Consider the following 21421-nt stretch of genomic DNA (forward strand, 5'->3'; position numbering starts at 1 on the left):
GAAACTGGTGTGGCTCAGTGGATGGAGCGTCAACCTGCGGACTGAAAGGTCCCAGGTTCGATTCCGGTCAAGGGCATGTACCTTGGTTGCGGGCACATCCCTAGTAGGGGGTGTGCAGGAGGCAGCTGATCGATGTTTCTCTCTCATCGATGTCTCTATCTATCTCTCTCCCTTCCTCTCTGTGGAAAATCAATAAAATATATTTTTTAAAAAAAGAAAATTATCTTTGACTTCGGTCTCTCATAACTCCCAAATTCTATCATCAGGTCCTCCCAGTTGACTTCCTAAAATATTTCTTTAGGTGCTCTCTCCTCTTTATGCCTTCTTTAAATGCTCTTGTTCAGTCCTTCATTATCTTTTATGAAACAAATGGACCTGTCTCTGTTACCCTTGCTTCCAATATTGACCCCCATGAATCTGTCCTCTGTAAGTATTTCCGGTTTGCCCCTTATTGTTTACACTCCTCTGCTCCCAATGTGTTGTTCCTTCTTCCTATTCCTCTGCCTTCTTTCACCTTTTAACTAGCACTTTGCAATCTCCTTTAGGAGGCATTCCTTGAAGGGAGTCCTCACACCTCACGCCCTAGATTGGATTGAATGCTATGCCTCTATATATCTTGCACCAGAGTTCCCATTATTGCCCTTATCACACTGTGTCACGATTCCTTTTTAATGTCATTCTTTCCATAACCCTGTGAGTCTTTTGAGGTTCTCACTGCTTTTGTGTAGAATAAGAACAATAATCAGTTCTTCTCTGAAATGGTTAGAGAATGGAATTACACAAATAAGTACAATGGAAATTTAGAAATGCACAAAAAGAGATTTTCTAAATATAGTTTTTTAAATTTTCAATCTTTTTTAGTATCTCCTACAATTGCTGGTGTCGATAGTGATGGCAGCCCTGAAGATGTCGTTGTTATCCTTAACAGCCCCACATCCTTGGTCTGTGAAGCTTATTCATATCCTCCAGCTACCATCACTTGGTTTAAGGATGGAAATCCATTAGAATCCAACCGAAACATTCGTATTCTTCCAGGTAATTAGTTTCCTTCAGATGCCTGAGATGCATTTATGCCATCTACTATTGTAGAAAAGCAGAATCATTGGAGTTTTGTTATTGAAGTACTTATGTTCTTGGTTGTGTTTTGTTCTATTGATATTTTAATTTATAACATTATTTGTATATGTACTATAATCTAAGGTATCTGAAATTACTTTTTGAAAGACTAATAAAATATCTAAATAAAAAGGCAAATAAATACCACAATGTAATTAATTGCTGAAATATGTTATGTGGAATGCCAAAAAAAAAAAAAAGTAGAAATTTATTTCTTGTTGAATTGAGCCTTGAAAGTTAGTATTTCAATTGAGTTTATTTATTCCTCACTAATACCTGGAAATATGTATGAAAATAGAAAGGATTAAAAAGTATGATCACTGGCTTTAAGAAATTTACAGTCTTATGTGGAGGAGAGATGAAACATGTGAAAGTTAATTAACAACATGAACGCATGAATACTCATGGGTTATGAATAGTCATGGGGCATGATTAATGGAATAGTCACAAGTTTTAGATGAATCACAGGAAGGAATGGCCACTGTGAGCTGAAGTGGTTAGGAAATGCTTAGCTGCAGTTAAAACTTGAACCATTAAACCTCAGTGGGAAGGTAGGGGAGGGTGGGGGTAAAGGGAAGAGATCAACCAAAGGACTTGTATGCATGTATATAAGCCTAACCAATGGATACAGACAACAGGGGGGGTGAGGGCATGAGTGGGGGGAATAGGGAGGGAGGTAATGGGGGAATAAGGACACATATGTAACACCTTAATCAATAAAGAAATTTAAAAAAAAACTTGAACCATACCTTAAAGAAAAGTTATAGAAATTCTTTGTTTTGAAATGAATTAGGAGAGATTTCAGATCCATCGCGATGGCTAAGGTGGGAAAGGTATAAAGTGAAAATAGCCTATTTATGTGCGAGTAATAATAATTGTACTCCTCCCTCCCAAATGAGTGGAGACAGTGTGTATATGTGTGTTATGTATGTCTGCTACACAGAAGGGGGCAGGTAGGAGGAAAGGTCAGGAAGGAATCTTAGAGTCATGTTTTGAATGCCTGGATTAAAGAGTTTTGACTTTAATCTTTAGTCAATTGAGAACCATTGAAGATGTTTAAGGAGAAATGTACCATAATAAAAACTGTATTTTAGTAAGATGAACCTCTGCTGATAGGCCAGGTAGATGAGAAGGAGAAGATGACTAAGGGAGAGACCTGGTTATAAAGAGAGTGAAATAGGGACCTTAGCTAGACTGAGTACAGAGGCATGGGAGGGTCAGAATGAGCACGAGGTGGTCATGCAGCGGCCATCTTTTTTGTGCGTTGTCTTGTGTTAAATACCTATCACAGAATTGGCATATAGAAGAAGAAATATACCAGTAGTAAGAATTATAACCTTGTTAGTTCGTGCATGTTCTGCTGCTGCCGTGATTTCAAAGGTTCTTTGATGTTCCATGGTTTTTCAGGAGGTAGGACTCTGCAGATCCTAAATGCACAGGAGGACAATGCTGGAAGATACTCTTGTGTAGCCACGAATGAGGCGGGGGAAATGATAAAGCACTACGAAGTGAAGGTCTACAGTAAGTTCTGAGAGAGCACTATGCTTCTTATTTTCCCCAAGTCGTCTCACTCTTCCAACTCTGCTGTTATGGGTTCATAATTATTTATACTCATTATTAAAGTTTGATGTTTATGCAGCTTGCTTCATTAAGATGGATGTTGAATTAAACATGGTGCCCATGACCTTGATTGCTTAACGATGTAAAGAGCCCAATCAGTCTGTTCACAAATATCTCGGAGAATTTGTCAGCGGCACTTCCTTAAGTTTCTCTATTTTTCCTTCTGAATTACCCTCTGGGCTAAGTTATAGTCCTTTTGTGCACAAAACTGTTGTTTGAATACATATGCTCTCATCAGCAGTGGAAGATGAGTTCATCAGTGTCTTTGGACAGACCCACTGTACATTGACCTGTAAATAAAAAAGCAAAGCTAACTGTCAAACCTCAGAGGGAAGGTAGGGGAGGGCGGGGGAAGAGGGAGAGATCAACCAAAGGACTTGTATGCATGCATATAAGCCTAACCAATGGACACAGACACCAGGGGGGTGAGGGCATGAGTTGGGGGTGGGGAGACAATGAGGGGATAAGGACACATATGTAATACCTTAATCAATAAAGAAAAAATAAATAAATTTTAAAAATTGAAAAAAAGCAAAGCTAATATGAGTATTAATGATACCAACATATCAAGATTTTGGTTTTGTTTTTTTAAAAGGGAGTGTATCTTTCTGATTGTCTTTAGTTCTTTGAGTTGGTCTATTTAATGACCGATAAAGTGCATTTTATGGGTTATGCTCAGACCGTGTCTGGGGACCTGGAACCAATGCAGCTAACTGTTCTGGGAAGGACATTAGCCTCATTGTCAGTGTTATAATGGCAAAGGGAGAATGATATTTTTCTTCATAATCTGTATCTGAACACGACCCTTTCATACGACCCTAACTTGGGTTCTTGGTGAAAGGAGGCATAGAAAATGCCTCAGTTATTTCCTTGTTTGTTCTTGTAAAGTGATCCTCCATGTGGATTTTCATGGTATTCCATGTGTTTGAAAGAACCAGTGTTTAATGGTTTAATATTTGTTTTTATGCAGTTCCACCCATAATCAATAAAGGGGACCTCTTGGGACCGGGTCTTTCCCCTAAAGAAGTGAAGATCAAAGTAAACACCACCCTGACCTTGGAATGTGAAGCCTATGCAATTCCTTCTGCCTCTCTCAGCTGGTACAAGGATGGACAGGCCAGTCACAAGATTTTTCATTTGCTGATGGTTTCTTAAAGATTAAAGTGGCCAATTAAACAACAATAATAGTAAAACAGACACAAGTAACTCAGAGAATCAATGTGGCCTTAAAACTAGCACAATCTCATGCTCCTAAGAATATAAATCTGCAAAAAAAAACCTTGAACTGTGTTCAACAATATTAGTATTATTCCATCATTGACAAGGATTGTCTTCGTGTACATTAGCAGTTTTCCATGAAAATTCAGCCACCTTCCCACTGGGGAACGGTTTTTGTGTTCTTTGGTTTTACATAGTAAATAAACTTCGTAGAGAAGAAACACAAAAAACAGTGCTAAACCAGCTTATGACAGGCATAACATGGGGACTAAGCTTAATCAGAACTTTCTGTAAACATCTTTAACTCTTTTACAAAAGGTAACATTTTTAACATTCCAGGATGCAGGGGAAAGCTAGATGTGATGATTAAGTGCCCGGCATAATTAATTAGGGGCAATGAGAAACTTTTAAAGAAAAAGCACATCTTTCAGTTATGTGATCCCTTAGACCACATACTCTCATTTCTCATTCTTCTTCCATGCATGTTTTAAAGAAATGTGCTGGTGTTTTAAACCAAAATAGATTCTTTTTTGTTGCTGTGCATATTGTGCTTAATACAGATGTGGCAGGGCTAAGCTGATCTTTGTCCTGTTTTACACATAATCAACCAACTGGTCAGTTACATCCAGTTGTGGCAGTTCGGGTACGAGTCATGATTTAAGATGCAGAAAGATATAGCCTTATTTTGTCAGATCACAGATGGATTTTGCAATACTGGCAACTAAAAAAATCATCTCATAAAATAAGCAAGTTTCATCTGGAAGCCATTACAAAGCGAAAAATAAGGAACTCCCACCATGTTCTGTTTACAGTTTCTTTCCTGAGTGCAAGCACACTTCATGGTACAATATTAAATCTATAGGAGTATACTTGCTAATTCCTTTCTCCTGCAAATCTGATTTTATTTCTAATTTTATCTAAAGGCCTTTCATTCATTGTGGCTACTACACATGCACACACACACACACACACACACACACACACACACACACACATAAACACATGCACACATAAAAATTGGATATTGATTAGAATTGCACTAGGAATAAGACAGTTTTGCGTGGCTTTGAATTTTATACTGAATAGTTAAATTACAGTTTCAAATCCAGACTCTGAAATTGATCCAGTTGTGATACTTTAAGCTGTTAAATTTTTTAGGGGTTGAGATTGGTCCCCTTGAATGTGTACAAAAAAAGCACTCTGGTTTTTGTTGTTGTTTTTTATTTCCCATACCCTTCTGTTATTTCATTCAACACCACTGGAACAAAACAGAGTTTTTGAGAATATCACTAAAAATATTGCCAATGTTAGACCCAAAAAGTATTGAGATAGCGTTTGGGTTTTGTTTATTCACACTTTCAAGTTTTTTGTCTAGCATAGAAATTTTAAATTATCCTACTTTTATGTAAGTGTCGTATTGCTAATAATGATTCATTGTATCCTACATTAATTATTGATCATATCATACTATTGGCAAGACCTTGTTTTAAGTGAGGAGGGTACAGCTATGAAGGAAAAAGAGAAAGGTCTCTTCTGTTCATATGAAGTTTGGGGAGACAAAAACTAAACAAACATACCAGTAAAATATATAATGTGCCAGATGGGGTAGATGTTGTGGAGAAAATTCAGTCAAGAAGAAGAAAAGTGAGTGGGGGGAGTGTGATCTCTTATTTATACAGGGAAGGCCTTGCTGATAAGTAAGTAAAGGAAGCAAACGTTAGATCTGAGAGGAAAATATGCTAAAGTAGAGAGAATCTCAAGGACCAAGGCCCTGAGGCATTGTGGCTGGAGTGCAGTGATCCATGAGAACACAGAAGAAGATTAATAGAGTGCCAGATTATACTGCTGGTAGACCAGTTGTCCTTTATTCTGATGGGAAGTCACTAGAAATTTTTAAGTACAAGAGTTATATGCTCTGACTTGAGGTTTTAAGGGGATTATATTGCTTCTGTATTGAAAGAACAAAAAAAATGGTCTAGATTTGAATTTATTGTAGTGGTCCAGAAGAGAGTTGATGGTTTCTTACATGAAGGTGGTAGCAGGATGTGAGGGGAAGAGAGTTTTCTTTTAATGGGGGGAGTTATAGTATGTTGTATGTAGATTTAAATAATCTAGTGAAAAAGAATAAATTGCTGATGATGTAGGTGAGAGAGGACACAGTTGCTGGAGGGATGTCCTTGAGTAGACCAGGGAAAGCTCAGAATAGACAGAGACTGATATTAAACAGGGTTAGGGTTTTGCCAGGGAAGTAAAATAAAGGGAAAGAGGCAAGGGAGTTGAGGGTTTATACAAGGAATGATTGCCGTAATAAGACTTCTCTGGGTCAGGAGGGAATGGAGATCAGGAGGAGAGTGAGAGGCACTGACAACGTTGCAAGGCCAGTGGATTGTGGGTCCTCCCAGAGGATCAAAAATTTATTGGAGTTGGGATGCTAGAATAAGTGACTTAGAAAGTTAGGAGGTGGCGATCAGAGAGTGGGAACTTGAAACTGAGATGATGAAGTGGTGCAGTTATGGGTAATTATAAGGTCTAGGTATGACTTACCTGTTGAGTTGCTGAGAGGGTTGGGGACAAAAAATTAGAGAAGAGGTCACGACATTGGATGCACACCGCTTTGGATAACTATTTAGTTATTGAAATCATCAAGAATTATGAGAAAAGTATCATTAGAAGAAGTGACATTGATCCAGGAACTAAAATCTTCAAGGAATAAGAGGGAACTTAGTGTAAACAGGAATATGTAGAAGATGAAAAATGCCCTTTAACTGTAGGTAATGTTATCAATAAAACATCATAATATAAATATCTGTGAGTTAATATTCCATTAAGTTCAGTAATACTTTCAATAAAACATCATAATATAAATATCTCTAGGTTAAAACTTTTTATTTATGAAGTAATGATATTTCTAAATGAACAACAGTGACTTTTAAATGAAATCATATTATGTTAATGTCCTCAGCCTTTCATTAAAATGCTCTAGCATTTTGACAAAATATAATAAAAGACAGGCTTTTGAGTATTTCACATAAAATTTAATTCTGTTTATTCTGAATTAAACAAATTATCAACTGCATGATCTTAGAGGATTTATTAGAGTACTTAATGCTAACATTAATTATAATTGAATCACAGCCCCTTAAATCAGATGATCATGTTAATATTGCTGCCAATGGACACACACTTCAAATAAAGAAAGCTCAAATATCAGACACTGGACGATATACTTGCGTGGCATCTAATATTGCAGGTGAAGATGAGCTGGATTTTGATGTGAATATACAAGGTAATACTAATGTGCTTATAGTACATCATTTAATTTATATGATATGTCTAAGCAATGAAAAAGAGATTTGGCTTGGTTTTATTTTAAATAGTTTCTTTTCTGTTGATAATAATATGAATTCATTATTGATACCTCTATTATTGTTGATAGTTACTCTCAACATCATTTTTAATAACTATACCTGTTTTAGCACTTGAGTATCCAAGTATTTATTTAACCTGATTCCTGTTATTGGATGTCTGGGTCATTTCCAAGTTTTCATTACTTGTATGTAATGTTTCACTGGGCGGTTTTACATAAAACTTTTGTACATCTTTGATTTTTTTCATTTATTCATTACTAATAGTAGAAATTTTAGGTCACGTGTTACACACATTTTCAATGTTCTTGATGTACAAGCAAATCACCTTCTAGAAAGTTTACATGTGTTCCCCAGAAAAGTTTGAGATTATCCTACTGTTTTAGTTAATGGACTTATTAATCTTGACATTATAACTCCTTTAGCTTTTTTAGTAAGACAAATTATTGGAAAATGATCTGGACTGAGCCGTTATTTTTTAATGGCTCTTCAAGATATGCTTTTCCTGCTATGATGGTATTCCTTAGCCAGGCTTCTTCTAGTAGATCCTTGCTGAGCGCAGGCAGCGTTGACAGGGGAGGAGAGCAGGGGGTGAGCATAGCATTCAGAGCCTGTACTTCATGTTCTTCCCAGGGGAGCCAGCTCCAGCTTCTGTCTACTCCTTTTCCGGCTCACAGCTAGAGTTGGTAGATGTATAAATACCTGAAAATATTTTCACACTGTCTAACTTACTACGTTTATATATCACTCTTGTGAGAACACCGCCACGGTCTTCGTTTAATGGATTGAAACTGGCATTCATATGTGTCCAAAATTCCATGTCTTTCCTCCGTAGTTCCTCCAAGTTTTCAGAAACTCTGGGAAATGGGAAACATGCTGGATACCGGCAGGAGTGGTGAAGCCAAGGATGTGATCATCAACAACCCCATTTCTCTCTACTGTGAGACAAACGCTGCTCCTCCTCCTACGCTGACGTGGTACAAAGACGGCCGTCCTCTGGCCTCGAGTGATAGAGTATTGATTTTACCAGGTAAGGACTGCTGTGCACAGGGTGAATGTCTGAATCTGTGCCAGATGTGCTTCTCTCATTTATTAAGACCAGTTGAATTGATTGACTTCCTGGCCATGTAATTTATTTAACACAGGCTGCCAGATGTCACAGCTATTTATGAATAGTTGTATTCAGTTTATTAAATGCATTTATCATAAAACAATAGTAAAGATGATTAGTTTCAAGTATTTTAGTTATCACATGGTTTACTGATGGAAAAGGAGCTATTTAAATTTTTGTGAGATAGTAATATTTTCAAGGCCTCAATTCACTTTAAACAAACATTAAAATAGGCTTCTCAAACTTTATCAAATTGTATACTTAAGATCAGTGCATTCCACTGTATGTAAATTTTATCTTCATTAAATAAGAGAATATCTTGAAAAAAATAGAGTCTAAATAGAAATGGCAACTAAATATAATATGTGATCCTAAATTGGATCTGGGCTCGAGAATAAATAGCTATAAAAGACAATATTATAACAATAATGACATGTGACTGTGCACTATGAATTCAATAGTAGTTTTGTATTGACTTCAAATTTTCTGATTTTGGTCATTATATTATAGTCATATAAAGGATTATCCGTTTTATGAAATATAGATCTATGGGTATTTAGGGATAAAAGCACATCATGTGTCCTAGTTACTCTCAAATGTTCAAAAAAGATTACATATATATATATAACACATATGACAGATCATATACTATATAACGAAGATAAAACTAATGGAATAAAATATACATAATTGTAACAATTTATATACAATTATTATAACTTTTCTCTATGTTGGAAATCATATCAACATGAAAAATTAATACACAGTTATTCTTTCAAGATTGTATGCATAATGGGGTACTGTATGCCTTTTGCACCCTTGCCTAGTATTTTTCTGAAGCCTCTATTTGCACACAACCGTGTAAATGTCTTTATATGTGCTCCAACTATAAAGCAGGAATTTACTACAGAGTAACATTTCACGTGGAACATGATCAGGGACGCAGAGCAACATTCCTGCCTTAAGGAAAATCCACACAAGCTATTAATTTCTCAGGAGGTCTCACTCATATATGGGCTCACTTTTCAATAATTCAGTGTTTGTGATGAAAGTGATATGTGGGATTAAAATGAAACCTGGAAAGAAAATGAAAGGAAGTTATTAGACCTGAAAAATCATTTCTGCTTCTGAGCAGCATTCACTCTAAGACTGACAGAAGTAAGCACGTTAGGATATATTTCCAGGTGGGAGAGTGCTGCAGATTCCCCGGGCGAAGGTAGAAGATGCCGGGAGATACACCTGTGTGGCTGTGAATGAGGCTGGAGAAGATTCCCTTCAGTATGACGTCCGGGTACTCTGTGAGTTTGTTTCCGTTTGTTTATTACCCATTCTTTCACTCAAAAGTATTTTTGAGGAGCTAATGTTTGCAAGATGTTGAACTAAGTATCTTAAAGGCTATAAAGATAATCAGAAACTGCTAGTTCTCCCATTGAGTTCATTGTCTTATACAAATTGAGAGCACATTGTTTAGGACTCCTGAAGTATCAAATAACAAAAAGAGAGGGAGAGAGAGAGAATTCATTGACTTATGAACCTGAAAAGTCCCCAGGTAGGGTTAGTCACAGTCTGACTTCCTTGGCTCAAAAGAGGTTACCAGACTTTACCTATCTTTGGCTTCGCTTTTTTCTATTAGTGTCATTCTCAGGTGGAGGGTCCTTTTGCTTGGAAAATTGGCCCCTTGAAGCTCTAGTCTTACATCTTCCTAGTTTCATAGACAAATGAAAGCTTTTATTTACAACTGAAGTCCCGGAATTGGATGTCCATGGCTTTAACTGGCCAAGTAGAATCACATATCTGTCCCTGAACCAGTGACAGAAGCCAAGAGGCCTAATTGATAAGACCTACTTCAGATTTGTCTGATGATTAGTGACACTGAGCACCGTTTCCTGTGTTTATTGGCCGTCTGTATGTCCTCTATGGAGAAATGTCTAGTCAGGTCCTTTGCCCATTTTTTATATATTACCCCGGGCAAGGGAAATAAAAGAAAAAATAAAGAGGCGAGACTACATCAAACTAAAAAGCTTCTGCACAGCAAAGGAAACCATCAACAAAATGAAAAGACAACCCACTGTATGGGAGAACATATTCACCAATGATACACCTCATAAGGGGTTAATATCCAAGATTTATAAAGAACTTATAAAACTCAGCACCAAAAAAACGAACAACCCAATTAAAAGTGGGCAAAGGACCTGAATAGACACTTCTGTTTGTTTTTTGAAAGACGCAAATACCAGACGACTGCATCTGCATTAAACGTGCCATCTTTACTGATTGCTAAAGATAAGAGACTGAAACATAAAATAACTAAGCTTTTTCTAAACAAGATAAAAAGATTATTTACCATGTAACTAAATTTCTGCATTCTCAAGCAACCAACACATGTGTCCCTAGTTTATTTAACATTTCCGTTTGTAAAAATCACATGGGCAATATGTGATTTTTCATAACTGACTAGTCTAATGTAAACACAAACCTGGATTCACAGTATTACTATATTAAATGAGAATGAATATATGTAGGAACATTTAGAGCGTGACTTCTCAGACTTTAATGTGCATAAGGATCACTAGGAGAGGTTTTGTTGTTGTTGTTGTTTTTAATATATTTTCATTGATTTCAGAGAGGAAGGGAGAGGGAGAGAGAGATAGAAACATCAATGAGAGGGAATCATTGATTGGCTGCCTCCTGCACGCCCCACACTGAGGATCGAGCCCACAACTTGGGCATGTGCCCTGATTGGGAATCGAACTGGGACCTGGTTCATAGGTTGACGCTCAACCACTGAGCCATGCCGGCCGGGCTAGGATGAGTTTGTTAAACCATAAACTTCTTGGCCCCTTTTAGGAATGCTGATGGAGGAGAGCTAAGGTGGCCCCCCAAATTAGCATTCCTATCCAAGCTCCCAAATGATGCTGATATCACTGATACTGAGACTGGGGAAACACACTGAGTAGCCCAGACAATTCCCTGGCAAATGAGACCAAATCTGTACATTTCTGTAATTGATCTGGTTTGTCTAGATGACCAAGTAGACTTTACTATAGATTCATGCAGATGAATGGAATGGGCTGAGAGAGAAAGCAAGACAAGACATTTTGGGGAAGAATTGGGATTGACTTAAATGGGAATGAAACTATAGGAAGGGTTAGTCCAGGGTAGGTAAAGAGAGGGAAGAAAGTCAACCGAAATTCACACAAATCTTTATCTCCGCTAATTTATTAAAGATCATGGATTCTTCTTCAAGTTTGGCTCAGTTACCCCACAATTTTTCAAATTGTCCGAAAACTAGAGTCATTTAGAAAAGGCCTCGTTTCCTGTTACTGTCTTTTTGTTGCCATCACTTACTAGTGCCGCCGGTTATCAAGGAAGCAAACAGTGATGTCCCTGAGGAGGTCACCGTGCTGGTGAGCCAGAGCGTGCTGATGGAGTGCTTGTCGGGCGGCAGCCCCGTACCGAGGAATTCCTGGCAGAAAGACGGGCAGCCCTTGCTGGAAGATGAGCATCATAAATTTCTGTCTAATGGAAGAATTCTGCAGGTAAAAGTAAAAACATCTGACTTCAAAATACCCGTTTAGCTTTGTATTTTATAACTGTCTTTGTGACTTTTAAAAGTAATTTTTTTTAAATTTAGAAATAGATTTGTAAACCTAACTAAACATAAAAAGGATATGAAATAAAATTATTTTCCTCATTTTATTCACACTGTGAGAGGTGACCATTATTAACAGTTTTATGTGAATTCTTCTAGAAATTGTCTACATTCAACACACACACACACACACACACAAGCTGAAGACAACATGGTCTTTGTGATTAAAAACAAACAAACACCCATTAAGCAAATTATTACAATCCTTTCCACTGCATATTTCTGGTGACAAAATCCTAGCTGGTATAAGATTCCCTGTCCATTAAAATTTACTTGCTACTGGCAAAGAATTTGTAATATAATAATAATGGGAACCACATAAATATCCTGAATTGTTGTTCACTAATGGGCATGTCTATATTTCTCTTTCCAAGTGTCCTGAAAGATAGTTAGGTACTTGTAGAAATAACCTGATTCGTTAGTTTACAACTTATTAAATTATTTCTTGAACATGTAAATGATATTCTATAGGCCCAAGAATCTAAGCATAACTATCAGTGTATCTAACACAGGACATATCTCCTGGAGTTCTTTATTTTTTTAAAAATGAGTCAGTTCACTGCCTATAAATAATTTTGAATTCTCAAAGTATCTTGTAAACATCCTGGCTATTTCTATTTGATGATCATACAACCTCTACCAAAATACTTAAAGGTTTCTGAGTCTAGGGCCAAAAAAATATATAGATGGATAGCACTTTCTGCTAAATAAAATAAATTATAACTGCTATATAGCTAACTATTGCTATGCAAAACAAACCACTCCAAAACAAGCACTCAAAACAATAAGCATTTGTTCAGCTCACAATTCTTCTTGTTGGCTGGGGGATTCTTCTGGTCTCATCTGGGCTTACCCAAATGTCTGCCTATTGTGGCTAGGCTAAGTGGCTGTGCTGATCTTGCTGGGCTCTTGCACATATCTGGGGTCTCAGTTGAAATAACGTGGCTGATTCTTCCCCATGTGATCCCATACCTTCGAGCAGGTTAGTCCTGGCTTCCTCATGTAGTGACGGGGTTCCAAATGAGGGGGGAGAAGTAACAATGCTTTTTTAGGCCTAGGTTTGAAATGACACACTGTCATTTCCATCACATTCTATGGGTCAAGGCCAGGCACAAGACCACACCAATTCCACATCTTGTTTTGTTAATCCTCATTCGAGGATATTTTTCCATTGATTTTTAGAGAGAGTAGAAAGGAGGGGGAGAGACAGAGAGAGAGAGAGAAACATCAATGTGAGAGAGAGACATCGATTGGTTGCCTCCCACACATGCGCCCAGATCAGGGCCAGAGATGGAGCCTGCAATCGAGGTATGTGCCCTTGACTGGAGTTGAACCTGGGATCTTGTCCATGGACTGATGCTCTATTCACTGAGCCAAACCAGCTAGGGCCAAATTCCACATCTTTACCTGGTGATGGGGGGAGTTTCAAAGTCACATTGTGGAGGGTAGATGGGAAAGTGGGAGAATAACTTAGGGTACTTTTGTAGTCAGTAGACCACAAGGATGTATAAAACTGCCTTTCCTGATTGGAAATCTTTATAAATAAATACTTATTTGATTGACCTGATTAATGAAAGCCAGCACCGATGCTTATTATATATAAATGTTCTTTTTATGTCCATCTGGAGAGGATATGTATTATTCATTCTCAAAATGATGACAAGTGGCTTTATAAAAAAAAATTCAGTTGGAATTTCTTTATTTTTCCCTCAGATTCTAAATACTCAAATAACAGATATTGGCAGGTATGTGTGTATTGCTGAGAACACAGCTGGAAGTGCCAAAAAATATTTTAACCTCAATGTTCACGGTAAGAGCTCAGTTCCAAAAGCATCTGCTAGGGTGTGCTTGAAACGGCAGGAAAACTGTGTTTTAGATTATGGAGGCTTTTCGTGTATTTTTAACTTGAAACAATGTGTGGGGCCTACATTCATACAATCGCCTCCCTCGCTCCCCACCACAGCTAGTAGGATTTATAAGGTACAAAGTACAGAGCTTCTGGGAGCCGGTTTTTACATTATTTTAGTCCTTCAAGAGAAGGTAGTAACTCCTACATATTTGAAAGTTAAAAAAAGAAAGAAAAGAAGTCAAAATCTGAATCCCAAAGATTACATGTTTTTATGAAGTTCGAACTAAATATAGATCTTTTGCTCATAAAAATTTGATCACTAGTCCTGATTGAAACCAGTTTCTGTCATTAAGGGTGGAATTCATGTTGAGCTACATCCTCTAGTACCTCATATACTCCCTGGAAAAGAAGAAGTCACTTGAGGAGTGAAATCATTCCGAAAACCACCAGCACACCGAATTCAATTCATCACACTTTTAAGTTTTCAATATATGCTAGTCACTCCATAAATACTATTTTTTTGGCTTAAAAAAAAGCCATTGCTTGTCTTCTACAAAAGAGTCGTTTTGTTTTTTGTGACACACAGCTGCTTTCAGAATATTTACTTGGACATGGTGAACAACCGTTATAAAAGATTTCCTTTATACGTGTGATACATATATATATAAAATTGTAGCTTGTGTTGGAGAGAGCTGAAATTCGAAATTTCATGAAAAATTTCTCCCCTGAAAGGACTTTGATTTAGCAACATAGATGTTCTTTTCTGATATGACATGTAGGGGATATCGATGTCTAGCAATGTTTGGTGTTTGATATTTGAAACACTCTCACCTTTGTATCCCTGGTTTTTAGCACAGTGAGTTACTTACAGTAGGGGCTTTATAAATATCTTTGAGTTTCTTTTAATGAATAAATCTGACCAAACAGAAACAAATGTGTTATGAATTCCCAGGATAAAACTATATCTAGCACAAAAGGTTATGCGAGAGAACACAATGTATTATTAATCTTATTCTTTTTTACTTCATTTTTTTCTCTGCACTACTTTTGCTTATGGAATTCCTTGTTTGTTTGTTTTGGTTGGTTGGTTATTTGTTTTGAAAAAACCATGGTATTGTTTATTTCTTAAATTTTCTGCTCATCTTGGAAGTCATTGATTTCATTGTTGAAATAACCTGTAAATGTATTGATAGACAGATAACCCCTAAAATTAAATTTCTACTTTATAAATGCTATATGCAGGAAGATAAAAACTTTAAATAAGAATGTAATATTAAAAACAAGAATATGCAAACTTAACAAAAAGCCCTATCAGGTCTTTCTTTGTACATTGGCAAAACCATCTTAGGAATTGCCAACTGCATTTTCTAATAAAATGTAGAAGGATTCTCTGAAAATTCTAGCACTCTATTTCATTGGGAGAAACAAGACTGATGGACATAGTGTGATGAAGGCATTGGGAATCCTGAGGGAAGACAGCTAGCTAGGTGATTAACAGTGTCAGTAACACGGTGCTTTGGCAGAGTACAGTGGCTGGACTTATATTAATAAATTGCCATGTATGTTACTAGTAATACCAGATTTCATTTTTAATACATTTACTCTTACAGTTCCTCCAAGTGTCATTGGTCCTAACCCTGAAAACCTCACTGTTGTGGTGAACAACTTCATCTCTCTGACCTGTGAGGTCTCTGGTTTCCCACCTCCTGATCTCAGCTGGCTCAAGAACGAACAGCCTATCAAGCCAAACACAAATGCCCTCATTGTGCCTGGTAAGGAACTCGTTACTCTTATAAGGTGGGCAAAATGTTCTCATTTTCCTTTATTTTAATACAAATGGCATTTCCACTTTGTTTCTTTCCAAACTTTAGTCTTGCTCCATTTATTTGTTCACAGTATATGCCTCTTTACCCAATGGGGCCATTAGGATAAGATTGTATATAGACTTTCATGATTTTAGTGGCAATGCACAGTATCAAGGTCTACTTCAAAAAATTATGAAGTTTAGAAACAGAACTGCTTAGCAATTCCATGGGGGTGATAGGCTAGTAAATAGTGCTTTCATTGGATAATTCACTGGTTGTTTTTAATCAATCCTAAAGCTCCTTGATGATGGGGAGGCACAGTATCAAGGTCTACTTCAAAAAATTATGAAGTTTAGAAACAGAACTGCTTAGCAATTCCATGGGGGTGATAGGCTAGTAAATAGTGCTTTCATTGGATAATTCACTGGTTGTTTTTAATCAATCCTAAAGCTCCTTGATGATGGAAAAATAGACAGATGGACAGACAGATCCTTCTGCACTGTGGGAGATTTAAACCCAGAAAATGCTTGTTAACATATCTGACTGTAGTACAATTACTGTTTGCTCATTGGGACCTATATCAAACATGTCTATCCATGTTTAGTCAATGGAGAGAAAACATTATGAATTACATCCTATCTAATAAAAGAGTAATATGCAAATCGACTGTCACTCCAACACAATATGGCTGCCCCCATGTCGACACAAGATGGCCGCCACAAGATGGCCAGCAGGGGAGGGCAGTTGTGGGCGATCAGGCCAGCAGGGGAGAGCAGCTGGGAGGGACCAGGCTTGCAAGGGAGGGCAGTTGGGGGGGACCAGGCCTGCAGGGGAGGGCAGTTAGGGGTGACCAGGCTGGCAGGGGAGGGCAGTCAGGGGCAAACGGGCATCAATCAGGCTGGCAGGGGAGTGGTTAGGGGGTGATCAGGCTGGCAGGCCAAAGCGGTTAGGGGCAATCAGACAGGCAGGCAGGAGAGCAGTTGGGAGCCAGCAGTCCTGGATTGTGAGAGGAATGTCAGGGATCGGGTCTAAACGGGCAGTCGGACATCCCTTGAGGAGGATTGGAGAGGGTACAGGCTGGGCTGAGGGACACACCGCCCCCCCGCCCATGCATGAATTTTGTGCACCGGGCCTCTAGTTTTTTATAAAGAAGTAGAATCAATCCTAAAGGAAGGATCAAAGAAAACGGATTCAATTCTTTCATCTTAATTATAACTATGAAATGCTTCCATATAAATGTTACAGTGGAATATTTTGTCAATTTATCCTATTGATAAAATAGTTGTTAGAACAACCTTGATACCACTCTTCAATTGCCATTATATTTGCCCACAGGTGGTCGAACGCTACAGATTATTCGGGCCAAGGAATCTGATGGTGGTCAGTACACGTGTATAGCTATCAACCAAGCTGGTGAAAGCAAGAAAAAAGTCTCCCTGACTGTTTATGGTTTGTTTTCACTCTCCTCATGAAATCCTTTCAATTTTAAACTGGTATGAAAATATTTTCTATCTGCACACCTTAATGAAAAAAAAACACACAAAAAAACCTCTGTTCTTATTTCTTTCCCTCAGTCCCTCCCAGCATTAAAGATCATGGCGGTGACTCTCTTTCTGTAGTCAATGTAAGAGAGGGGACCTCAGTGTCTTTGGAGTGTGAGTCCAACGCTGTCCCGCCTCCAGTCGTCACGTGGTATAAGAATGGGCGGATGATAACAGAATCTACGCACGTGGAGGTTTTAGCAGGTGGACAAATGCTGCACATCAAGAAAGCCGAGGTGCATCTTTTATTCTTGTTTGCATGTCCTGACTCCTTGGTGGGTTTTGGAAGAGAGCAGTGGGAGTTGCATGTTCCCTTTACTACAGTTTATGATAAAATAACATCGTCAATGCCATTGAGCTTATTTTCCTAAAAACGCAGGATTGCAGAAAGCAATTAGACCTGGGGCGTTTGAGCAGAAAGATGACTGGTGATTTAATCTGCACTGGAACAGTGTGATTGGTCATCTATAACCCAATGGAGCACATACAATAGTATCTTTTTCTTTTAGGTATCTGACACAGGCCAGTATGTATGTAGAGCTATAAATGTAGCAGGACGGGATGATAAAAATTTCCACCTCAATGTATATGGTGAGCATCTGCCTCTAATACAACTCTTTTTCCCCCAGATATGCCAATGAAAGAAAGTGGCCTGAATTAGCTTGATGGGGACACATGATTTTCTTCTGTCCTTTTACAGTGCCACCCAGTATCGAAGGACCCGAAAGAGAAGTGGTTGTTGAGACAATCAGCAACCCTGTGACTTTAACATGTGATGCCACTGGAATCCCGCCTCCCACCATAGCCTGGATGAAGAACCTCAAGCCCATAGGTAATGCAGCTGTGCGTTGGCTGTGGTTTTCTTTTGCTCTGAATGCACTAGATTTATAACCCAGCACATTTTCCGATCGTGCTCATAGCTGTGCTTAGTTCAGAAAGCCTAATGTACTGATACATAAACTTACAAAATAGACTCATAAAATCTATTTATTTTATAAAGAGAATTTTCTCTGCCTCTTTCAAAAAGGCTCTCATTTAGCCCTAACCAGTTTGGCTCAGTGGATGGAGCAACGGCCTGCGGACTGAAGGGTCCTGGGTTCGATTCTGGTCAAGGGCATGTACCTTGGTTGCGGATGCATCCCCAGTGGGGGGTGTGCAGGAGGCAGCTGATTGATGTTTCTCTCTCATCGATGTTTCTAACTATCCCTCTCCCTTCCTCTCTGTAAAAAATCAATAAAATATATATATTTTTTAAAAAGGCTCTCATTTAAAATAAAAGTAGGAAGGAAGAACATTTTAATAATTATTTTTCAATCACAGTGGACATAATGTTATATTTGTTTCAAGTGTACAACATAGTAACTAGTCATTTATATACCTTACGAAGTGACCACCCTAAGAAGTCTAGTACCCAGGTGACACCATATGTAGTTATTCCAGTATTATTGACTATGCCCTAGGCTCTACTTTACATTTCTGTGACTATTTTTATAACTAAAATTTGTACTTCTTAATTCCTTTCTCCTTGTTCACCCAGCCCCAATCCCTGTCCCATTAAGAAATCTATTTATCACAAGAAACAAGACATTTTTATGCTGAATTGTAGAGGTTGAAATAAAAGTTTCTTTAATGTTTTGCTTTGCTTTGTTTCTATCTCTAGAAAATTCTGACTCACTTGAAGTTCATATTTTGTCTGGAGGTAGCAAACTCCAAATTGCCCGGTCTCAGCATTCAGATAGCGGAAACTATACATGCATTGCATCAAATATGGAAGGAAAAGCACAGAAAAATTACATTCTTTCTATTCAAGGTATGGGATGTATCTTCAATATCTTTATCATATTCTTTCTTATAGTACAAAATATGACTACAATTAGATCATTTGTAATTGATTCAAAATCTTCAGATCAACAACAAAACAATATTGTTAATGCCCTGCCCTACATTTACCTGTAGATTCTCTTTTCAGGGAAATTGGCATACATGTGGAAAAAAGAATAGCAGAAATTTGATAATCTTTATTTTTTCTATGTTTACCAAAATTCTTACTGAATTATACTTATTTATTTAAAACTAGCATGATTTATTTTTATGCTAAGCTCATAGGTCTGTTCTTATTTAAATATATCATTAAGATTTAATTCATGAGAAGGCTGGAACTACAGGCAGGAGGTTGGGTAAATTCAAGTAATCATGAATCTTATGCTATTTTGGGTTGAGAATAAGAAGCATTAATTCACCCAAAAAATACTTAATCCTACTATGTCCCAGTGTAGTATTGAGCAATGCAAGGAGAACCTGGATACTTTTGATTTTCATTAAACCTCTAATTGGTACTTGTGTTCCTATAGTTAATTGAAATGGAAGTCTAACTTGAAACTAAGTCAAAATGCTTCCTTTTTCCAATGTTAATATAGTTATTTTGAAAATAATTTCCCATAACTTATACATTATTATGGATCTGTTGTGTGCTCTGATAAAACTAACTACAAAAAATGAAATTAAAAAGAAAGTAAAATAAGTTTATGGGCATCAGTGGTTTCTTGGATTAGTAATACTTTGAGATTTCAGCAACAAACGGGGAAAATAGCTACTCAGGGAATTCAGAATCAGAAATTTTGTGTTTTGTTATATGTAATGCATTAATAATAATAGCTGTTAATCATGGGGTATGTGGTGTGACCAGACATTTTACCAGATGTTTTCCATGCATTATTATGTCCTAAGACTAGAAATAATTTATGCAGTAGGGCATAGTGCAGTGCTTGTCATATATTATACACTCATTAAAGGATATTTTTATTAACATTCTTATTGATTTGACTTCTTTAGTACTCTCAATTCTGTTTAGTTGGTATAATTATTATCATCTTCTGGATGACTAACATGAGATTTGGAAAGTGTGCAGTGGTGTGCTGGTAAATGTTTATAATTAACTCTCCAGATAAAAAGGTCCTGAATTGTTGCCAATAATTTGCAAGTTTCCATGGTGTAAATATCCCCACCCTGGCTCATTTCAAACCACCAACGTGATGTCACTGAACATGGAGTAGGGAAGACATGCAAAATTGGCTGTTGTCTTGAGCTGCCCCGGCCGACCACTATGATTATATGGAAGAGGAATTCAAATGTGTTTCTGTGTGATGCCATGGTCAATATTTTGTATTACACATTATTTCTCAATTGAATCATTAAAGTTTAAACCAAACATGGTTAGAAAAAGAGAACAGAAACTCTTAGATCTTGAAAACAACAATAAGCCTATTCATTGTTCAGAATAAATATTTAAATTGCATATGGAGAAAGAAATAACCCAATAGATACTTTTCTCAGACCTTTATGCTAAGACTTTTATAAGGCAAATTCTCTTAAATTGTACTGATTCTAAACTGTCTATTGAGAATTTAGTCCAAGAGTGATTCTAGTTAGCCAGGAAGTGTGTCCATGAGTTAGACTTGTCACCAGTCCCTATGACTAAATAATTATATCAACTTACCAAAATACCAGGAATATTGAAATGATTGCTTTAGCTGTTCCTCATTTAAAAATAACTTATGAGGATAAGAATAGTTTTATCTTGAACCATAATTTTGGAAGAATATGAAATGAAAAATGACATATTGTTTTGTGATTCTGTTGTATTCGTTAGGATTTATATCATTGTGCCTTGTTAATAGACATTTTTATTTCTCCCAAGTTCCTCCAAGTGTTGCTGGTGCTGAAATTCCAAGTGAAGTCAGTGTCCTTGTAGGGGAAAACGTTGAGCTGGTCTGCAATGCAAATGGCATTCCTACCCCAGTTATTCAATGGCTTAGAGATGGAACACCCATAACTAGCAGTGGAACAGAAAGAATCCGGTATGTTTAAAAAGAATCTTTGCATCATTAATTTCAAGGTCTTGTCCAATGTTTTATGCTTCACCTTTCACATGAATAATACCAAATTCAGTCTCCTTGGAACTTGGCTGTTAGATTCAGAGAGAGAAAAAAATCACATTTTGGATTGTTGGACACGGAAATTGTCTTTGGAGAATCACTCAAAAATGGGGGCAGGAGGCGTTAATTCATTAACTCAGAATTATAAAATCTTCTCAGACATTCATTCCTACAAATGTTAATTAACTATTGTTGGTTTTATTCCTCTA

At 37.3% G+C, this 21421-nt stretch overlaps 1 protein-coding gene across 1 annotated transcript in view; it reads left to right on the top strand.

Annotated features, from left to right (window-relative positions):
* Positions 1-21421, top strand: part of HMCN1 (hemicentin 1) — a 379559-nt gene that overhangs the window by 272044 nt on the left and 86094 nt on the right. The window contains exons 50-64 of the mRNA XM_008145958.3: positions 862-1035; positions 2524-2637; positions 3707-3852; positions 7090-7240; positions 8155-8349; positions 9615-9728; positions 11782-11969; positions 13796-13892; positions 15542-15703; positions 17072-17185; positions 17311-17513; positions 17787-17868; positions 17978-18109; positions 18938-19087; positions 20975-21134. Coding sequence (XP_008144180.2) covers positions 862-1035; positions 2524-2637; positions 3707-3852; positions 7090-7240; positions 8155-8349; positions 9615-9728; positions 11782-11969; positions 13796-13892; positions 15542-15703; positions 17072-17185; positions 17311-17513; positions 17787-17868; positions 17978-18109; positions 18938-19087; positions 20975-21134 — 2182 coding nt within the window. The remainder of the gene's footprint in view (positions 1-861; positions 1036-2523; positions 2638-3706; positions 3853-7089; positions 7241-8154; positions 8350-9614; positions 9729-11781; positions 11970-13795; positions 13893-15541; positions 15704-17071; positions 17186-17310; positions 17514-17786; positions 17869-17977; positions 18110-18937; positions 19088-20974; positions 21135-21421) is intronic.

Source organism: Eptesicus fuscus, chromosome 22 (assembly GCF_027574615.1).
Source record: "Eptesicus fuscus isolate TK198812 chromosome 22, DD_ASM_mEF_20220401, whole genome shotgun sequence".
Taxonomy (NCBI): domain Eukaryota; kingdom Metazoa; phylum Chordata; class Mammalia; order Chiroptera; family Vespertilionidae; genus Eptesicus; species Eptesicus fuscus.